The following is a 21,966-nucleotide window of genomic DNA, read 5'->3' on the forward strand; positions in this document are numbered from 1 at the left end:
AACTGTTCAGTATGAATGTCACCCAAGATGTTAGACAATATATGTAGGCGGTCATTAAGACCTATTATTTTGTTGTTGTTTTTTTTTACAACATTATTCTGTAAGTGTACTTGCTATTTTATTTTGTAGATAGTGATTTATCTCTAGACAAAAAAGTTCGTTCTACTTAGTTTTTTTCACAACAACAACAACAATAATGGTCAGATTTAAAATCAAAACTGACAAATTTAATATTTATATAGAATGGAATGCATTCCATTACTCTAAATCAGGCATGGGCAACCTTTCCTAGTTCGGGAGCCAAAATATCATTCTGTCTCTGAGTCAAGGGCCGAACCAAATTATTAAATAAAATAAATTAATATTAAATGAATTAAAACAAGTTGCTACTTCATATTTCATTTATTTATGATATAATGCTTTGGTATAAAACCCTCAATAAATTTTATAATATAATGAACGACATAACAATTTAATATGAAGATTGTTAGATTGAAGATTGGCCTTGTATTTCAACTACAAGACTATCAATATTGACGTTGATATTACTTGAGGATAATTGCATAGAATTTTTGAGGTTTTCGTCCGTTATTCTTGTCCGAATTTTTGATTTATTGTATTTCGTCCTTGAAAAAAACTGTTCACACACATATGTGCTGCCGAAAAGACCAATGATTTTTCTTGAAAAGGTGCGTAAATTTGTATATTTTTCTTCCACCAAATAAAATTTATAAAAATCCGTCAAAGCAATGTTGTTAAATTGTGATTTTAGCACTAAATCTGCTGAAGCTCAATAAGTTCCATCTGTAAGTTTTCTGGCACATTATTTACATCAGCATCCATCGGATGAACAAATGTAGCGAATGTGGAGTGTTTGTTTTTGAAGTCAGCAAACCTTGTGGATATTTTTATGAGTTGCTAGAGTAGGAAAATTATAACAATTTTTACCTCTTATCTTATCTTATCTTACCAATTGTCCTTGTTTTTGCAATTTAAGATTCAGTTCGTTTAGGTATCCAGTGACATCTACAAGGAATGCTAAATCACACACCTACTCATCATCTTTTACTTGATTAATTGTGTTTCCTTTTATGTCCATAAAATCTGCAATGTCTTGTCTCAGATCATAAAATCGTTTTAACATTTTACCTTTACTCAACCACCTCACTTCACAATAATAAGACACATCTTCATAATCCGAAAATAGGTCTGCCAAATACTCCTTAAATTGGCAGTGATTAAGTGCACGTGACTTAATAAAGTTAATACTGTTATGTTGGAGGTTTAATGGATTTTTTACAACACTCAAAAAGAATTAAAATAGAATTTAATACTTCCTATATTTTGTCCTAGTCACTAGGACATCTACGGGGATTACAAAGACAATTAATGTAACATGCACACAAAAACTTACAATACTAAGCCCAACCACATGGGTGACAATACAGTCCTATCTAGGTGGAGCGCCCTCTAAGGGCAGTTGTAGGTGGCCTGGAATGTAAGGTGGGACCTCTGGTGATGACTGTTTCCCAAATCTTCGGAAGCTTAATGCAACCGTATTTGTTAAGATTTGGTTGGTTTTTGAGAGCTGCTGCTGCTTCTAAGAAAAGTCTCTCTTTCTTGAATTTGCTGTGGTGGAGCATGGCGGTTTTCTTCCATGATACTCTGTGGGTGGTGTCCAAAACGTGGTCAGCCAAGCCTGAATGGCCATAGTTGTGTTTAACGATGTACGACTTGTGTTCCTCCAGGCGGATGGATGCTGATCTGCCTGTCTGTTCAAAGTACGCAAGCTTACAGGAACAGGGTACTTTGTAAACTCCAGGCAGAGAGAGAGGAGGGAGCTGATCTTTTGTAGAACGGATAAGGGTAGCCAGTTTGCGGTAGGGCTTATATGCTGTGTGTAGGTTATACTTTTTTAGTATCTTGACTATTTTTTCCGAAGTGCCACGGATGTAGGGTATGGTGATGGCATTTTTGAATTCTTGTTGAAGAGAGGGACGGGGAATGGGGGAGGAATTTATTATTTTTTTGATGCTGTGTTCGCTGTAGCCATTGGAGAGGAAAGTTCTGTGTATGTGGTTAAGCTCAGTAGTGAGGGCGGTTCCACTGGAACAAAGATTGTGGGCTCTCTTGGTAAGGGTTTTAATGATGCCATATTGTTGTGAGGGGTGGTGGTGGGAGAGTTTGTGAATGTATCTGCCTGTGTGTGTGTGGGTTTTCTGTATACAGTGAAGGCAAGTGTATCATTAGGCAGGCGCGTGACTAAGGTGTCTAGGAAGGGTAAACAATTGTTCTTTTCCTTTTCCATAGTAAACTGGATTCTTGGATGTAGGCTATTGAGATGACCAAGGAAGGAATCTAACATGTCTGGGCCATGAGGCCAAATAGAGAACACATCATCTACGTATCTAAGCCAGATAGATGGTTTGAGTGGGGCTGAGTCTATGGCTCGTTTTTCGAAATCTTCCATATAGAAATTGGCAAGGGGGGGTGAGAGGGGGGGAGCCCATGGCAGTTCCCTCTATCTGCTTGTAGATTTTGTTATTCCAAGCGAAATACCCAGAGTTGATGGCAAAGGAAAAGAGATCTAAGATGTCAGAGGGAAAAACGTTTTCTAAGAGAGATAAAGTGTCAGTTAAGGGAATATTGGTAAACAAGGAGGAGATATCAAAGCTTACTAATATGTCTGTATTATTCAAGGTTAAATTTTCTGTGAGGGCTTTAAAGTGGGTCGAGTTTTTTATATAGGAAGCTGAATTTCCGGTGAGGGGGGACAGAGAGTTGGCCAGCTGTTTAGACAGTCTGTAACAAGGTGCATTGGTGGCATCTACTATAGGCCTGAGTGGGGAATTAGGTTTGTGGATTTTTGGTAAACCGTATATTCGGGGGGGACGGGAGTGGAAAGGTTTAAGTTTTTTCGTGACGTCGGGGGGCCAGGAGGTTACTTTTTTAAGTAAGATTTTTAATTTCTTAACTTGCGTTTTTGTGGGGTCGTGTTCTAGCGGGATGTAGGTAGCGCGATCGCGGAGGATAATGTTCATTTTACGATTGTATTCGCTGGTATTAAGGACAACTGTGGCATTACCTTTATCTGCTCTGGTGATGACGATACTTTTTTCTTTGCGTAGTTTCTGGAGAGCCATGCGTTGGGAATAAGATAAGTTACTTTTTGGAGGCGAAGAGTGAACGAGGATGTTGGCTACGTCGAGTCTGATGTTGTTGGCTACCTCCGACGGTAAGTGACCGATCCCCCGTTCGACGTTAACCATTACATCGAGTACCGGCACTTCTTTCGGGGCGACGGCAAAATTACGGCTGAGGCAAAGGGCGCTGACAGCATCATCGTTGAGCCTTTTGGACGAGAGGTTTATTACTGTCTGGATCTTAATTCTTTTTGAGTGTTGTAAAAAATCCATTAAACCTCCAACATAATGTCCTCACAGCACTTAAGCCTCTACACAAGAAAGTTAATACTGGCTACTACAACTTCCATAACATTTGTGAATTTAATCGATTTTGCACATAGATTTTGTTGGTGGATAATGCAGTGAAAATTAGTTAAGTTTTCCAGATGGATCTGTAGTTCTATTGCTCTTTCATGAACTATTCCAATAAATCCCTTCTGTGCACCAACCATTGTAGGGGCTTCATCAGTACATATGCCAGATAGTGAACTCCATTTAAGCCCAAATCTCTCGAAGACTGTGTTGACTGTTTCAAATATATCTTCACCGGTAGTTGTTCCTTTCAACGGCTGAAGTGCCAATAATTCTTTTGTGATGTTGAAATCCACATCAACTCCTCGAATGAATATTGCTAGTTGTGCTGTATCAGAGGCATCGGTGCTGTCATCCAAAGCAATTGAAAATGCTTCCAATCTAACAATCTTCTCTTTTAAACTCTTTTTGACATCATCAGCCATAATCTCTATCCGTCTCGACAAACGAATATTTTCGAAGTCTTTTTTCTTTTCAGGACATATTATACTTGCAACATCCACAGACATTCTTTGTTAAATTCTCCTTCACCAAATGACTTAGAATGCTTAGTGATTTTTTTCGCTTACCACAAAGCTGGCTTTGACAATGCTGTGGTGCTGCATTCTTTGCTTTTTTGAACATTTGTTGCTAGGTATCCAAGTTCTTCAACTTCTGTATTTTCTTTTCGTAGTTGTCCATCAATTTTTGGGTGATCTGCATGTCTTGAAGTAAAGTGTCTCTTGAAGTTGTATTCTTTGTTGACAGATATGGATTCATTGCACAGCAAACATACAGACAAACCTTTATTCAGAATAAAATATTAATCATCCATTCACCTTGTCTTGAAATTGACGATTCTCTGCATCTACTTTTCTTATTTTTTTGCAATAACCCCTGACATTGTCCTAAATTTTTAAGCAATATTCAGAACTGTCAAACAAAAATCTCTTCTATACCGTAGGAACTAAACAGAACACAACATCAATGCAGGCACTGGAAAAAGCACAACACCAACGCAAGTACCGAACTGACATGTTGTAACACGTTCACACACTCCGCTAGTCAAAGTGAGAAAGAGACCTTGGTTGAAGACATTCGCTGATTAAATGATATATACTCCAAATGTCGTGAATAATTCTCAGATTGAGCATTTATAGACTGATCGTCATAGTGCAACAGATGAAACAAATTTCCAGTGCTAGTTTTTGGTAAATATAAGTATGAACTTGTTGGGAACCAATTAATCAACCTGTTTAGCATTCTAGTCAATTGGAAAAACACAGCTGCTATGCCTTTTGGAGGATATTTATTTATTGATCATCTACCTGAAAGCATTATGTATGTGTGCAAAAGGTTAATGATGAGGATACACTACATCGGAGGATCTTCACAATGCAGAATACATTCTAAGTGACTAACCATAGATGGTTAGTCACTTAGAATAGTTGTGCTGATAGTTTTTCCACTTGGTTATACTATAAATTAAAGATGCCAAGAAATTATATTCCTGGTTTAATCCTTTTTCCAAGTGTAAGCAAACAAAGTTTGCACATAAAGTAACTTCACGACTGGACAACTTGTATATAGAGGCTAATGACTTCACATCACCTGCTTAGTATCCCGTAATGCAAAGCACATATCCTTACGGACATGTATAATGATATACATTATGGGTAAGGGTCACTACCCAGACCGGTTTGACCTTTATTTAAGTCTCATCGGTGGGAGCCAGAGCCAGACTTGATACCAAAGTTGAAGTAATTCATAAGTCATATTTCCATATACAAGTTGAAGCACTTTCAACATCTATCTCTAATCCAGAGTATTTTAATAATAAGGTGTGACACCTTTTGGCTACTTGTATATGGAAATATGCTTCTGCATTACTTCAGCCTTGGTATCATTTCTGGGTCGGTCTGGTTCCCACTGATGAGACCTCAATAAAGGTCAAAACCGGTCTGGGTAGTAACCCTTCCCATAATGCATAGCATTATACATATCCATAAGGATATGTGCTTTGCATTATGGGATACTAAGGCAAGTGATGTGAAATCATTAGCTTCTATATATGAGTTGCCCAGTTGTGAAGTTATTTCAGGTGCAAACTTTGCTTAAGTTTGCTTGGATAAAGGATTAAACCAAAGGTGAAAAAAGTTTCTATCAAATTTTATAATTTGACAGAAACTTTTTTTTTTTGCTTAAAATCACTTAAGGAATTAATTAATCCTTGAAGTTAGCAAATATTTTCCAGCGCACTCTTACATTATTAATAATTTGTGATATACAAGGGATTATTGAATTTTTATAAATAAATTTGGTATTGGATAGAAGTAATTTAAATTAAACACCATGGATGAAAACTAATAACTTACGTTTTTGCTAAATTCTGAATTTCTGTTAACAATAAAATACTGATGGCCTTTTAAGCTTATCCCAGTAGTTTTGGCTAATGATATTGTATGGTACAGGCTCCCTCTCTGCAGTGTGAAAGCAAGAAGGATCTCAAATATATAACTTAAGTAGGTCTCCATTAAAATAGTCTGGTTGTTTAATCTCTCCAAAATTCAATTTTTATCTTTCGCAAAAAAATTAAACCATTTTATTGCTGTTACTTTTAATACTTTTTTTTTAGATCTCCATCTGAGAAAAGATTTCTGTTTGGTCTGACAAGAAACTTCAGTATTGCATCTTTATCTTCCTCAGTATTCAAAAAGTTTGACTTTCTTTTCTTCTCCAGATATAACTGGAGACCACAGGTAACACACCTCACCACAAATTTCAAATCTGTGGTGAGATGTCCTCAAAACATTCATAAAATTCTAGACTTTTACACAGGAGCAGTTAAACTAAATACTTCCTTCTTCTCTCTCTGCCACCTCTCTCTCTCTCTCTCTCTTTGTCTTTTGACTCTCTGCATACAGATGCTAAGTATCTGTTTTGTGCTTCATCTATAGGTACTTAACATTGGTATTGTTCATATGAACTTGATCTATAATTCTCACTGTTTTTTTCCTTAGAAATCTGTTAAAACCAGGGTAGTGATTATCAGTTTCCTATTAAACCTCAAGTTTATCATACAGGTACTCATCCTTCATTATGCATTCTTGCTACTTCTCTCCTGCAATACTTTCAAAGAAATTACAATCTGCAAGCATTCAGAACAGAAAAATAACAATAACCTTTTTTTTTATCCAACTCTTGGTATATCTCCACAGAATTTTGTGTTTGAACCTCTTTTTTTTTTAGATGAGGAACCTTTTTTTTTTTTAGATGAGATCTCTATAAAGGGAGTGTAAGGATAACAAAACTGGGACTTTGCCCTGGAGTCCAGATAGAGTTTTATGTTTCCAGGGTAAACTTTGAGTTATCCAGCTAATGAACTGGGCAAAGTTCCAGTTTACTACTTTTAGCATCTTCACCAGATAATGAAAATTTATGGACCATATCAGTGATGTATAATAAATTTAGTTTAATCCTTTATCCAAGTGTGAGCAAACAAAGTTTGCACCTGAAAGTATCTTCAGGACTGGGGTAAGGTGGTAAGGTCATTTCAACATCTTTCTCTAAATCCAGAGTAATTTATTAAAAAAGGGTGGCACACCATTTGGCAACTCCTATAGGTATAGATGACCTGCTAAAGCTTCTGCCTGGTATCTCAACTTGGGCCTGGCTCCCACTGAAGAGACCTCAATAAAGGTCGAAACTAGTCTGGGTAGTGGCCCTTCCCTTAATGCATAACATTAGACATATCCACAAGGAGATGTGTTTTGCATTATAGGAGATACTGAGACAGGAGTGTTGGTAGCCTGCTCCACCTTTGCAACAAGTTGCCCTGGTGTTGTACCATCTTACCCCAGTCCTGAAGATACTTTGCACCTGAAAGTATCTTCAGGACTGGGGTAAGATACTTTGCACCTGAAAGTATCTTACCCCAGTCCTGAAGATACTTTCAGGTGCAAACTTTGTTTGCTCACACTTGGATAAAGGATTAAACTAAATTTATTATACTCTAACCAAGTGAAAAATAAACTTTCAACATATCAGTGATGCCTATTAGTTGTGCAGGCTTACATTTTTTTTACTCTAGGGAAGAAGGAATAGGCTTTGGATATACCACATCATTCTTCTTGTATAAGAGCTTAATGTCTATTGGATAAAGACAGAATATCTCTTAGCCCAGGACAATCAAGCCCACCAAAGTGATGCTATTAGTAGAGATTTGGTTGCTGCAATCTAACTGGACTTCTGAAAATCAAAGACCAGCCACAGTTCCTAGACCTGCTAGGTGTTTATCAGGTCTCTTGTAGTTGCAAACTATCCTACTATGGCCAAATATCAACGTCAGAATTGGGACTTGCTGACCATGCTTTGGACACCTACCAAGAATATGCTGTGAGAAAGTCACTTTACTCCATTGCAGCAAATATAAATACAAAAGGTTTTTCTGTAAATCTGCTTCCACCTTAAGAAACTACCCTAAACTCAACAAATTTGGTTGCATTAAACTACCCAAGTTTGGGAAGCCCTCATCCTCCATTCTTCAGTCCAGCAGCCAATTAGTGCACTAGGGCAGCGCTTCCCAAACTGTGGGCTGCGGCCCCCTTGGGGGGCCATAGGTTTTGTTGAGGGGGGGGGGCATGAAATAATGAAAACAAATTTAAGATGTTTTAAGGCTAAGTAGATTTTTTATTTTAAAAGAAACGTATTTAACTTTTTTATTTATTATTTCTTTTTTGTTATTTTTTATATTTTAATGGAAAAATTCACACATTGGTGTTGGTTCAAAAACAAACTTTTCTTCCTGCATATTTCGGCGCTTAATAAATATTAGTAAATATTGCTTATTCATATGTTTCATTTCAAAGCAGTGGTTAATTGTATTTACTTCGATTGCTCTCCAGGGAAGCTCCAAATCTTCCTGTCCCTTTCATCATGCATTCGTAATCAGGGACTGTTGATATTAACTTTATATACATATCAAAACTCGTTTTATATTATCACTGTCATCCGAGCTAGTTTTCTGTTACCAATAAAAGTTTCGCATATACTTCACACATGAAAAAAAGCTTAAACAAATTCATGTGGGGAGATAGTAACTCGCTTGCAGTGGTAAACAACACGCCCTCCCTAACAGCCACTATACTGCAGAGGCAATGAAAATGAAGTACTTTTATTATGCCAGTGAATAAGGTATGAGGAGTCTGTGTAATATATTTCTCAACAAATAGTGCAATTAGAGACAACTGGGATAAAAACACACTAATTAATGAATCACATGTCCCCTTATACAGAAACTATGCTGTATAGACTGAAACAAAACCATATGTTGCATGGGCAAACACAGTATCTAACTAAAAACTATTGTTATTAATTAGATGTGTGTGAGTTCGATTTCCCAAGGCAGCAATAAAATTCAACCGAATGTGTTAAAATTCGTAAAAGTGTTAAAACTAAGTAATATATATATATATAATGAATGTTATGGCAGTTTCACATATGGAATTCGGTTGAAGAGAGTTAGCATTTCAACTCAATTGTCAGCTATGCTTTTATCTTTCAGTTGCACGATCTTTTGTTAATACTGCACCAATCATATGCATGTTTTAATAAACAGACTGCCTTTGCTGTCTGTTTCGCGTTAGGCTTAATTACCGTAAAAGGAGAAAAGTCACAAAAGTGAAAAATGTTCCTGGTCCGGGGGATTCCCTTATTCAGGTAATATTCACTAATTTCATGTTATCAGTCTGTGGTGTGCCAGTATTGGTAAGCGGTGATATTATTTGATCTATTCTACGTTAAAAAATTTAACCCTGAGATGGATAAGTGGTTGATAAAAAATAAAAAAAAATCCCGCGAACAATCAGAAGAAGCAGAAACAGACTAAAAAAAAAAAGGACAGTATTTCATATTTTACCAGAACAGACCGTATTGTCTTCAGAACCAAATGGTAAGAGGCAAAAAATGTAATATATGCATTTGATTTTTGCAATATTCGCTGTGTATGTTTTGTATTGAATATAAATACAATAAATATTATAATAATATATCTCTATTACGATTTTTTTTCGAGGGGTGGGGACGTGAAATATTTTAATTTTTGCAAAGGGGGGGCCCCCTGACATCCAGAAGTTTGAGAAGCACTGCACTAGGGGACACTATTTAGGACTTTAGGCCTACTCTCAATTGACATGCTTAATCTTTATTACTTAGTGTAGTGCCTGCATGCATGTATCTTATTATATTTTGTTTCCCTGATGATGGCAATTTGACATTGCCAAAATATTGGAAGTATTAATTAAATTTATTTTAGTTAATATTAGTGTACATTGTAATTTTCTTAAAAAATACAGTTATGGACTTCTGAATATTAGCATATACCCAACTTAGAATGTCCTAAACGTCAGTATTCCATTATAAGTACCACAACTATTCAGGCTCATTCTTGGATTTAAGCCACTTGTTTAAATCATTAACATTAAGAACGTGGGGGGAGGGGGACAAAAAAGTATTCAGACATATTTTTGATATTTGAGCTAACAGAAATCACACAGTAGCAACATTCTAAATACACTTTAAATTGTATGAAATTAATTTTAAAATGAAAATTTAAAAATATTTAAATCTAAATTTATCTAGCTATGGACCAAAAGAAATACTAAGGAAACAAGATTTCTCTGTAAAAGGACAATTATACTGTGAATTCAAATTTGCACCATATTCATGTTCATTACGTCGGCATCAGCAGCAGGATAATGAAGAAAAGGAATTATCAAATGTTCTTTGTGAGGCCCTTAAACCAGTAGTTTGTTTGGTAAGACATAATTTCAGTGTTTATATAGCTTTTATCACTTACTCATGTTTTTAAAAATTCATTTTAGAATTGCCTTTTTTCAGTTTTTGTAGTTCATATGATTCAGAATAAATATGCAAAACATTCTTTTTGCTATTTCGTGTAATATGTATTTACTTTTGAATGTCTAAAAATAAAAACAAAAATTCACTTAAATGTAAAGTTGAACTTACTAGTTATGAAATCTTTAACATTGCTGGGTGTAATTTGACATCCTTATGACAGAAGCATCAAGTCACAAAAAATGTGGACTGCATGTTTGACCCATCAGCTAACGTGTTTAACATTTGACACTGATATTATAATACATGGCTAGAGCTAATGTACTTTAACTTGAGCATTGTTTATCATAAATCCTTTCCATTGGAAAGAAGGATTTGATATGAAAATTAGAAACAAATGAAGAAAATCCCTTACACCGTTATTTTTAAACCAACTGCTGTTGGAAAACCTGATAGAAAAACTAAGTATGGGCTGAAAAACCTGATTTAATGAAAACCAAAGTTTGTAATAAATAGTGAATTATTACAGGTGAAAATTGATTATTCCAGTGATTCATTTAAACACTCAAGGATACTGACTTTTTTTTTATCAACTTCACACGAGAGGCCTCAAGGTGTCATATAACAACAACAATAATTATTATTATTATTACTTATAGTAAACTGATTAGGAAATGAATATTTTCCAGTGAACCTTTTACAGGGTTGTTGGTTCATTTAGAAAAATGATGCTGCTAAAAATTGGTGCCATTGTAGTAACCCTGTGAAAATGACATTTTCATCCATAGCACTAGACTGCCCAAAGACATACCGTTATAGGTTCAATTGTAGTTGCTGACTAGAGGAACTTTTTCCATGCATTTCTTTAGCTAGTTTTCAAGTTAGTTGATCTTTGTAGTGGGCAATTAGTGTTTTTCCCTCCTATAAAATTAATGGGTTTAACTCATAGTCTCAAAAAAAAATAAAAAAACATAGAATTCATATCTTTACAGATAAAATATAAGTATGGAGATTCACTGCTCACTTATCTAGTTATACTTTTTTAGTTTAGTTATACTTAAGGAACTCTGCCTATTTCCTTTGGGAAATAAAAGGTGTAGGATTAGAGAAGGAGAGGACAATTGTTTTTGCCACATACCATACCATTCCTTAGAATTTAAAATCTGATTTTTTATATACTAAAGAATGGATTTTTCAAAAAGAATTTGAGAACAAGGATATCGAACCCATAACTATGGGCTACACCTACTTAGTAATCATATGAGGTTAATATGCAGCCTATAAATGCACTACATTTTTGATTTAACAAACTGATATCATCTTTGAGCCTGTCTTGTGTACACTGCATACAAATACTTAAATTATGATTATGCATATATCATCTTATTTATCATTAATTCATATTGAAGAATCTATATAATCAAAGTTGAAGAAACTTAAGTGATAACGTAATTTTCTCCGATCTGTAATTTATTTAAAATGTTGCAGACTTCTGCATAGTATGAGAAAAGAGCTCATGGCACCATAAATTTGTTCTTTATACATTAGATAAAGAAGAAAAATAAAGAATTGCAAAGTATAGTTTTTTTGCCATTCTACTTGACAAGATATCATATTCTCATTTTCATCCACATTTTTTACCCTAGTATAAACTAAAGCTTGTATTTAAAGTGTCCAATTAACAGGAAACTGTTTAATATGGAGCCGGCCTAGTTGGCTGAGTGGTTAGTGTATCCGCTGTCCACCCAAAAGGCTGCGGGTTCGAATCCCGCCATGGTCATGGAATTTTTGTGATTCTGTGAAAGTACTAGTGGTGGTTGGTGGCAGTAGATAGTGTTGGTGTTATATGATGAAGGTTAGTGGAGTAGTGAGACGTGGAGTTGTAGAGTAGAACCCTCCCTCGATGAGTCTTTGGACTCCTTGGAGGTGTAATGTAATAATAATAATAGTAATAATAACAATTCAGTACAAGTTAAAGTATATTACATAATAAAACACATTTTATGGAAGTTTTCTACAATATAGCGAGTTGCTTAATAGATCCAGTTTTTAATTTATTAAGGTCCTACTATTAGTATGAAACTAGACCCATAGAGATATTATGTGTCAACTTGATTGACTATTTTTTTAAATAAAAATTGAAGTGATGTAAATATTTTTCTTTGTACTCAATCTGAGATAGTTGTTTCAAGCTTTTCTGCTAGATCAAATAATAGTACTTCATACTAAACAGTAATTGTTTTAAATTCTAAGATATTTACAGCCAATCATATGTGTTAATTTAAATGTAACACAAGCTATTTATTTATTAATTTCTTAGTAACTAGGAAATGGAGATTAAGGCAGATGTAAGATTAGATGAAGCAAAAGTAGGCTATGCCAAAGTAGCAGTCTCCCTTATCACACAAAAAACCAGATATAACAATATCTAAATATATCAGACAGTCTTCTTAAATACAATTCTGGTACCAGAATAGTTCATTGCTCATATTTCTTTGTCCTACCTCTTCCTTTGGTATATCAGTGACCTTTGCACAATAATCAAATTGTATGCATAATTTTGCCAATGACTGTACACTTTTTGATTGTTTGACTTTCCAAGTTTCAACTACCACACTATCAGTTTTGATTTCCACACATTCTCCATTTGGATGAGAACGTTCTTTTCAATTTCATAGTAATCAAAACACAGCTAGTCATCTGTCATAAAAAATTTTAATTAGAATGAATATTCCCAATTACTGTAAAACTTTTCAATTAATTATGAAATGTTTTTTAATCAAATTATAAGATGCTGTGACACTACCCAGACCTGTTTCAACCTTTATTGAGGTCTCATCGGTGAGTAGGTAGACCTAGTTAATACCAAGTTTGTAGCGAACAGAACTTACGTCCCTTCTATGAGAATTGGCAAGAAGGTGTCCTAATAAATTACTAATTATATGAAGAGCCAAAGGCTTCAATTCAGCGACATGAACTTATTTAAGTTAAGGGATATTACATCCCATATCGTTTCTTAGCCGAATAAGAAACTCAAAGAGTTTCATGCCGAATATAGAAACTATATAAAGTTCGACGATTCCAAGCATAAGCAAATACCTGGATAGGGCAACACCTGACCCATTTGGTAGTGCAAACTGAGGCAACTCATAGTAAGGGTGGAGCAAGCTCTGATCACTATTCTTGGTATTTACCCATAATGTGAACTTGGCTGCTAGGAGCTGTATTACTGTTCTGCATTATTAGAGAAGGTCACTACCCAGACCGGTTTCAACCTTTATTGAGGTCTCATCAGTGAGTAGGTAAACTTAGCTCCTAGGAGCTAAGTTCACATTATGGGTAAATACCAAGAATAGTGATCAGAGCTTGCTCCACCCTTACTATGAGTTGCCTCAGTTTGCACTACCAAATGGGTCAGGTGTTGCACTATCCAGGTATTTGCTTACGCTTGGAATCGCCGAACTTTATATAGCTTCTGTATTCGGCATGAAACTCTTTGAGTTTCTTATTCAGCTAAGAAACAATATGGGATGTAATATCCCTTAACTTAAATAAGTTCATGTCGCCGAATTGAAGCCTTTGGCTCTTCATATAATTAGTAATTTATTAGGACACCTTCTTGGCAATTCTCATAGAAGGGATGTAAGTTCAATTCTCATAGAAGGGATGTAAGTTCAATTCTCATAGAAGGGATGTAAGTTCTGTTCGCTACAAACTTGGTATTAACTAGGTCTACCTACTCACTGATGAGACCTCAATAAAGGTTGAAACCGGTCTGGGTAGTGACCTTCTCTCATAATGTAGAACAGTAATACAGCTCCTAGGAGCCAAGTTCACATTATGGGTAAATACCAAGAATAGTGATCAGAGCTTGCTCCACCCTTACTATGAGTTACCTCAGTTTGCACTACCAAATGGGTCAGGTGTTGCACCATCCAAGTATTTGCTTACGCTTGGAATCGCCGAACTTTATATAGTTTCTATATTCGGCATGAAACTCTTTGAGTTTCTTATTCGGCTAAGAAACAATATGGGATGTAATATGTTAAATAAGTTCTTATTTAACATGAACTTATTTAAGTTCTTAACTTAAATAAGTTCATGTCGCCAAATTGAAGCCTTTGGCTCTTCATATAATTAGTAATTGATGAGAGCTTTAAAAGTGAAGGTAAGTTCATAACAGTGTTTTGTGGTACAAACAACACTGGAAGCAGAAACAGTCATTAATTATTTAATGAACTTGGTAATATTTAATTGTTTTATAACTAACATCATTAGAGCACAAATTACAACTGCGATGACACAGCATTGGAAACAGTTGAAATTGAAAAGGAGCTAATGTCCTGACTAAGTACTCTAATGGTCAGATAACAGCAGAGTTAATTCAGAGAAGTTCATACTGATGTGTCTTTAAAATAACTGTCTATTAAGTCTTTAGTAAATTAATACAGCCATATTATTAATATGGCTGTATTAATTTTATAAAAATATTATAAAATTGTTGGAAACAATTTTATGAAGACATCCAAACTGCAATCTCCAGTGCTAAGTCAGATGATGTTATTATAATGATGGGTGACCTAAATGCGAAAGTGGGCTCAGAAAAAATCTCATTTTGCATGGGAAACCAAGGGCTTGGAATCAGAAATGAAAGAGGTGAAAGATTAATTCAATTCTGTGAAACCAATGACCTAATAATTGCCAACACACTGTTTAGACATCCTCCCAGAAGACTATATACCTGGAAAAGCCCTGGGGACATCTGTAGAAACCAAATTGACTATATAATAATAAGCAAAAGATTCCGAAATGCAATAACACAAACAAAAACATATCCTGGAGCAGACATAGGATTAGACCACAACCCAGTGATTGCAAAAATCAAAATAAAACTTAAGATACCAAGCCAACTATTCATAAGTGAAACTTATAATTCGGACTCACTTAACAATCAAGAAGTTAAAGATTGCTTTATAAAAGAATTCACAAAATCCCTTAAAAGTCTGACACCACAACTCACACAGAAAATAGAACACCAATTGATGAAATTAACATGAACAGGCAAACATTCAAGAATAGCATCAATGAAGCAGCCAAAAATACACTCCCACAATTAAAAAGGAAAAGGAATAAACCTTGGATGAATGAAAAAATACTGACATTGATGGAACAAAGAAAAAAGTTAAAGAACAAACCTGAATATAAAAGCATGAATAAAGAAATAAAAAAAATGCAGGAAAGCCAAAGAGGAATGCATTAAATATAAATGTATAGATATAGAAATCACAGAAGTAGAGAAATGTATGAAAAGATCAGAGAAATGACAAGCAGGACAAATACAGCAAACCATGCAAGTGTCATTAGAGAATCAAGAGACCATATTCTAATGGATAAAAAAAAAGAAATCATGGAAAGGTGGATTGAATACGCAAGGAAATTATATGAACAACAAAGAAATGATATTCCTGAACAGATTGATTTAGGAGGACCTTCCATTTTACTCTATGAAGTTGAAAATGCCGTCAGAAAAACTAAAACCACATAAAGCTGCAGGAATAGATAACATCTTGGCAGAATGGTTGAGGGCTCTCGATGAAGGAGGACTGAAATTTCTAACAAAATTATGCAATAAAATATACAAGACTGGATTTCTACCCAAAGATATTAATCACTCAATTTTCGTTCCAGTTCCCAAAAAAACAAAAGCTACAAAATGTGAAGAGTTCAGGACAATCAGCCTCATCAGTCAAGTATCAAAAGTCCTCCTAAATGTTATTCTTGAAAGAAATAAAAGAAAAATAAACATAGAAATAAATGATACACAAAGCGGCTTCAAGGAAAATGTAGGTACAAGAGAAGGTATTTTCAACGTCAGACCCATCATAGAAAGATGTCTAGAAAAACAAAAAGATGTGTACCTCTGCTTTATAGATTACAAAAAGGCATTCGACAATGTCCAACATGAACAGTTAATTGAAATCCTTTCAAAAATAGGCATGGATGGAAAAGACATTAGGCTATTAACTAATCTTTACTGGGAACAGACTGCATCTTTGAGAATAAATAGAGAGACCTCATGAAGAATTCCCAGTTCAGAAAGGTGTGAGACAAGGCTGTGTCTTTTCTCCGATTCTCTTCTAACCTGTACACAGAAGAAATATTTAATAAAATTAGTAACCTCAAGGGAATCACTGTAGGGGGCAGAAATATTAATAACCTAAGATATGCAGATAACATGGTTCTTCTAGCTGAAAACAAATATGACCTCAAAACTCTTATAGATGAAACCCTCAAGTATAGCAAACAGTGTGGCCTCAGTTTCAACTTTAAAAAGACAAAAATCATGATAATTTCAAGAGAAAAGAAAATACCAAAAATATGCATCAATTTTTGCACCTGACCTAATTTATTTCCTTTTATAAAAGGAAATAAATTAGGACAGGTGCAAAAATACATATACCTCGGACACTTGATTACAGAAAATGGCAGGACAGAAGATGAAATTAGAAAAAGGATTGAAATTGTAAGGTCAACTTTCAACAGGATGAAAAATCTACTAACATCTAGAGAATTAAATCTGAAAACAAGACTAAGAATCTCCAAATGCTACATATGGTCTACATTATTATATGGAGTAGAGCCATGGACACTCTTCAATCTGAGTGTGAAAAAACTGGAGGCATTTGAAATGTGGATGCTGCGAAGAATTATGAGAATATCATGGAAAGACAAAAAGACAAATGAAGAGGTACTAGAGATGGCAGGCATAAACAGGAGCCTGATGAAAGAAATTAAAAAGAGAAAAGTCAGATATTTTTACATATTCTGAGACATAACTGCCTACAAAGGACACTTCTCAAAGGAACTGTTGAGGGAAAGAGGAAGACAAAGACTGGAGTGGATGAAAAATATAGAAGACTGGACCTATCTCTCATATGAGAAATGCAGCAGAGAGGTGCAGAATAGGACATGGTGGAGACACATGGTAGTCAATCTCCTGGAGGGAGAAGACACCTGATAGGACAGGACAGCCATATTATCGAGATTAGAGAAATAACTCTCAAACCTAATGTGAAGAAATATACAATATTCTACACATAAAAACAGATATAAAAATGGTGCAGATTTTATGGTACACGATAATATCTTGCCATATGTAAAAACTTTCACATGAGTAGATGAATCTGTTTTATATGTATTTATGATCATATGTGTGATTTCAACATCATCAGAGTTCGAGATTGGTACTATCAATATAAGAAGCCTGAATGGTAAAGAAATGGAGCTAGCTGAGGAATTGGATAAGTACCAGATCAACATAATAGGTGTGACTAAAAGAAAAAAAAATCTGGTGAGATTTTTCTGAGCAATAAATATAAAATGTTTTATTCAGGCAATGACAATCAGGGAAAAAAAGGTGTAGCTATAGTATTGACCACAAAATATAAGGCTAATCTTCTTGAATGGCAAACAATATCAAGTAGAATGATGTGGGCAAATATCAGAATGGGTAACTGCACAATGAGAATTTTTTGAGGCTTTAGAGAAAGCAACTGACACAACGAAAAAGGAAAAGTTGGTCCTTGCTGGGGATCTAAATAGCTGAGCAGGAAATGATTGTCAGACATACAAAAATAGTTTTGGAAAATTTGGAGAATAGAGCAAAGCTAGTAATAATTGCAAATAACTGTTGGATTTCTGCTCAGGACATGGATTGGTTATTACTATCACCATGTTCCAACATACAAATGTGCCCAAATTCACATGGAGAGAAGATGCAAGGAGTAAGAAAAGTCTTATTGACATATGTTATTGTTGATAGTGATGTTTTTTCACTGGTGCAGGACACTTGAGTGTACAGAGGATTTGAAATTGGAAGTGATCACCATTTAGTCTTGAGCAGGATAAAATTGAATTTCATATTGAAAAGAAGAACAGGTAAGAAAGTTTTAAAGTGATAATAGTTGAGCAGCTCTCAGATGTGAACTGTAGATTAAAATACACAAACATTATTGAAGAAAAATGAGAGTTTGAGAACAGGAACCAAACCATGGAGATTCAGTGGCAAATCCTGAAGAAAACATTGATTGATTCAGCCAGAATCATGTGGTTGAGGTTGTCTGCTGGTACAGAAAAATCAGAACTCCATGGTGGACACAGGAAGTTAAAGAAGCAGTGAAGGAAAAGAAGAAAGCACATCAAAGTTCCTGGCAAATAAGTTAGCTTGTGCTCTTAGAGAATACAGAGACAAATGTAAGAAAGCTAAACACTGTGTAAAAACTAGCTAAACAATAGTCATGGGAAGACTTTTGGTAAGAACATAGAAAATAAAGAAGGTGGCAAAATATTCTGGAGGCTGACAAAAAAGCTCCAAAAAATGGAGAAAAGAATACTCTAGATATCCTTGATGTGTGGAGTAATTACTTTCAAAAATTGCTAAATGAAACTGTCAGTGACAGCACAGTAGTAAAAAACACTCAACAGGAATTACTTGAAATAGCCATCAAAAGCCTGAAATGTGGGAAGGCAGTGGGAGAAGGTGATATTCTACCAGAAATGCTTAAGTATGGAGGTATAAAAGTCTTACAGTGGTTGCACTGCATAGTTCAGAAGGCATGGACAGAGGGGAGAATTCCAGATGATTGGAGTAGAGCTCTCATAGTATCCACATACAAAAAGAGAAATAAAATTGAATGGGAGAATTACAGAGGTATTTCCCTACTGAGTGTTCCTGTTAAGATTTATGCAAGTATACTTCAGAAATGGTTGAGAAGGATTGTGGAAGAGAAGCTTGGTGAAGAACAAGCTGGATTCAGGCCAAATAGAGACTGTCAGGATCAGATTTTCACTTTACGACAGATAGTTAAAAAATCATGGGAATATAACAGTGATTGAATTTAAATTTTGTAGATCTGGAAAAGGCATATGACAAAGGTGCCAAGAGAAAAGCTATTCAAAACTCTATAGCATATGGTGTCAATGGAGCATTATATCAAGCAATACTTTGTCTTTATTTGAGTTGTAAGTCAGCAGTTAGAATTGAAGGAAGTACAGGAAGATCGTTTTATGTTAAATCTGGTGTCAGACAAGTATGTACATTATCCCCTCTCCTTTTCATTATTTATATGAATCACATTATGAAGGAAAGTTGTATTAAACCTGATATCAAAATTGGAGATGTTTATCTCAGCTCTTTACTTTATGCTGATGATGTTATACTTCTAAATAAATCCGTTACAAGTCTGCCCAATTCTCTGACTAAATTGAATAATTGTTGTAATAGATTTGGTATCAAGGTCAGCATTAAAAAGGCAATGAAAAAAAGGCAGAAAGAAACATTGAAAATATCAACTGCATTGTGAATAGAGAACCTATAGATCAAGAAAAACGTTTCAGCTGCTTAGGCACGATTTTTAGTGAAAATGGTAAATTAAATATGGAAATAGACAACAGAATCAATAAAGCTGGTATGGTATGAAGTCAACAGAATAAATTTATATGGAATAAGAGAGAAATTAGACAAAACACTAAATTAGCTGTATACAAGACAATGTTCAAACCAATTTTAACTTATGGATCTGAGCTGGGTTAAAAATAAAACACTTGAGAGACCACAGATATATACGTGTCCTGAGAAAGATTAGAGGAATGAAGAGATTGGCATCAGTGGCAATATCATATTAAAAACGATATTAGGAAGGAACTTAACATTGTTAGCATCCTGAATGTGTTAGCAGAGTGAATCTCAGGTGGTATGGTCACTTAAACAGAATGGGAAAGGAAAGATTAGCAAAACAAGCGTTCTCTGCCAGGTTTTCAGAAAAGGACCCAGAGGAAGACCAAAATATAGTGGATTGATGCAATAAAAAATGCTTTAGAAGATAGAAATATAAGATCTGATAATGTTGGAGTCTTGATGGGTAACAGATTGATTTGGAGGAAAATTGTAGATAGGAAGTTAGTAATGATGTAATTTTCATGTAGTACTATCATATCCTGTACATCTCTTGAGGGTACATATCAGGAATTTGATGATGATGATGATCTGTGATATTGCAATTATCAGTTGTTTTACGCCAACAGATGATGTGGATGAAGATGTCAAAGATGAATTTTATGAAGAACTAGAAATTATAATATGATTATTAACATCTGTCATCCATGGAGTTAGAGACTCATTGTGGGAGGTACATCTATTGCATACAATGTTCATCCAATCCTGCCTTGAACTGATTCAATCTATCTACATTCACAACACACTCAGGCAATACATTCCGCTCACAAACTGCTCTCCAAGCAAAGAACCTACTCTTCACTCCCCTTCTCGTACCTGCCGTATACAATCCTCTACGATGGCCTCTTGTTCTACACCTTTTTCCATTCTATGAAAAATCTCTTCCATTTCAACCTGATAACAACCTCTGACTAGCTTATGTCTCAATCAAATCCACCCCCCTTCCTCCTATTCATGAGACTGCAATTTACATTCTCTCAATCTCTCCTCATACTCCACATTTCAAAGACCACTGTCCACTTTTGTGAATCTTCTCTGGACCCTTTCCAGCATATCCTCATCACCATGAAAACCTGGCAACCAAATCTGTGTGCTAAAGGATTAAGAAACATGATATAAATCAATATTTGACACAGATAGTTTGCATGGAATAGCTATTAACTTTGTATCCTACAAAGGGCTTACAGTTAGTACTACATACTTTCTCAAAAGAAATATCTGTAATGAGACTCGAACAGATGGAACAGCAAACAAGCAAATATTCCAACAAATGATAAATAGTAGAGACAACGCATTCATAAGAAACATTCATATGTACCGAGGAGCTGATGCAATTATTGATAAATAACTTAGGAATGGCATATTTAAAGCTACAACTTTCTGTCAAATGAAGAAATGTTAACAGAAAAAGAATTGCTAATTGATATAATATCGGAAAAAAGCATGAGGATATAAACATTTGAAGACAATATGCAGAAAAGATAAATCAGAAATACCATATTCTGTACCTGAGAGAAACAGAAAACAAATGGACTTACATCAAAAATATTATTGCTTGTTATGAAAGAGAAATCCTTAAATTCACAAACAACAGAAATAAAAACAAATGGTTCAGTAGTGTATGAGCTTACAATTGCTACCTGATCCATCACCAGAAAATATCGAGAACTATAGGATGTTCAGAAATTTAACTGTTAAAAGAGTCAGATCATCTGATGAGAGTTCATCAGATGCCCTGAATTATTTTAAGATGATGTAAACCACAAACTCAGATGCTTACTAACAACTAAAGAAATTTAATTACCTAAGAAAAACAAATTGCTGTGGAATTTTACTGTATTATGAGAGGTTACTAAGCTAATCATCATCATCTCCACCAGATTGAAAATCTTACACTAGAGATGAGATGTCTAGAAGCAAATGTTAACCCATAATTGAGGAACCAATTCGACAGCAGTTGAATATGTTATAAAAACACTAAATATAATAATAGATGTTACTGAAAAAGAAAAAAAAAAAGGAGATCGTTTCTAAGCAACAAATACAAGATGTTATATATTCCGACAATCACAATCAAGGAAAAGAAATAGCTGTAGTATTCAACACTAAATGTGAGGATAA

At 34.9% G+C, this 21,966-nt stretch overlaps 1 protein-coding gene across 1 annotated transcript in view; it reads left to right on the top strand.

The window, feature by feature from the left end:
- The window catches only part of LOC150094671 (exosome complex component MTR3-like), a 177,495-nt gene that overhangs the window by 61,513 nt on the left and 94,016 nt on the right, over positions 1–21,966 (top strand). The window contains exon 5 of the mRNA XM_090411435.1: positions 10,116–10,290. Coding sequence (XP_090267561.1) covers positions 10,116–10,290 — 175 coding nt within the window. The remainder of the gene's footprint in view (positions 1–10,115; positions 10,291–21,966) is intronic.

The sequence above is a fragment of the Typopeltis vanoorti genome, chromosome 21 (assembly GCF_054136105.1).
Source record: "Typopeltis vanoorti isolate ZY-2024b chromosome 21, IOZ_Tvanoo_1.0, whole genome shotgun sequence".
Classification (NCBI taxonomy): domain Eukaryota; kingdom Metazoa; phylum Arthropoda; class Arachnida; order Uropygi; family Thelyphonidae; genus Typopeltis; species Typopeltis vanoorti.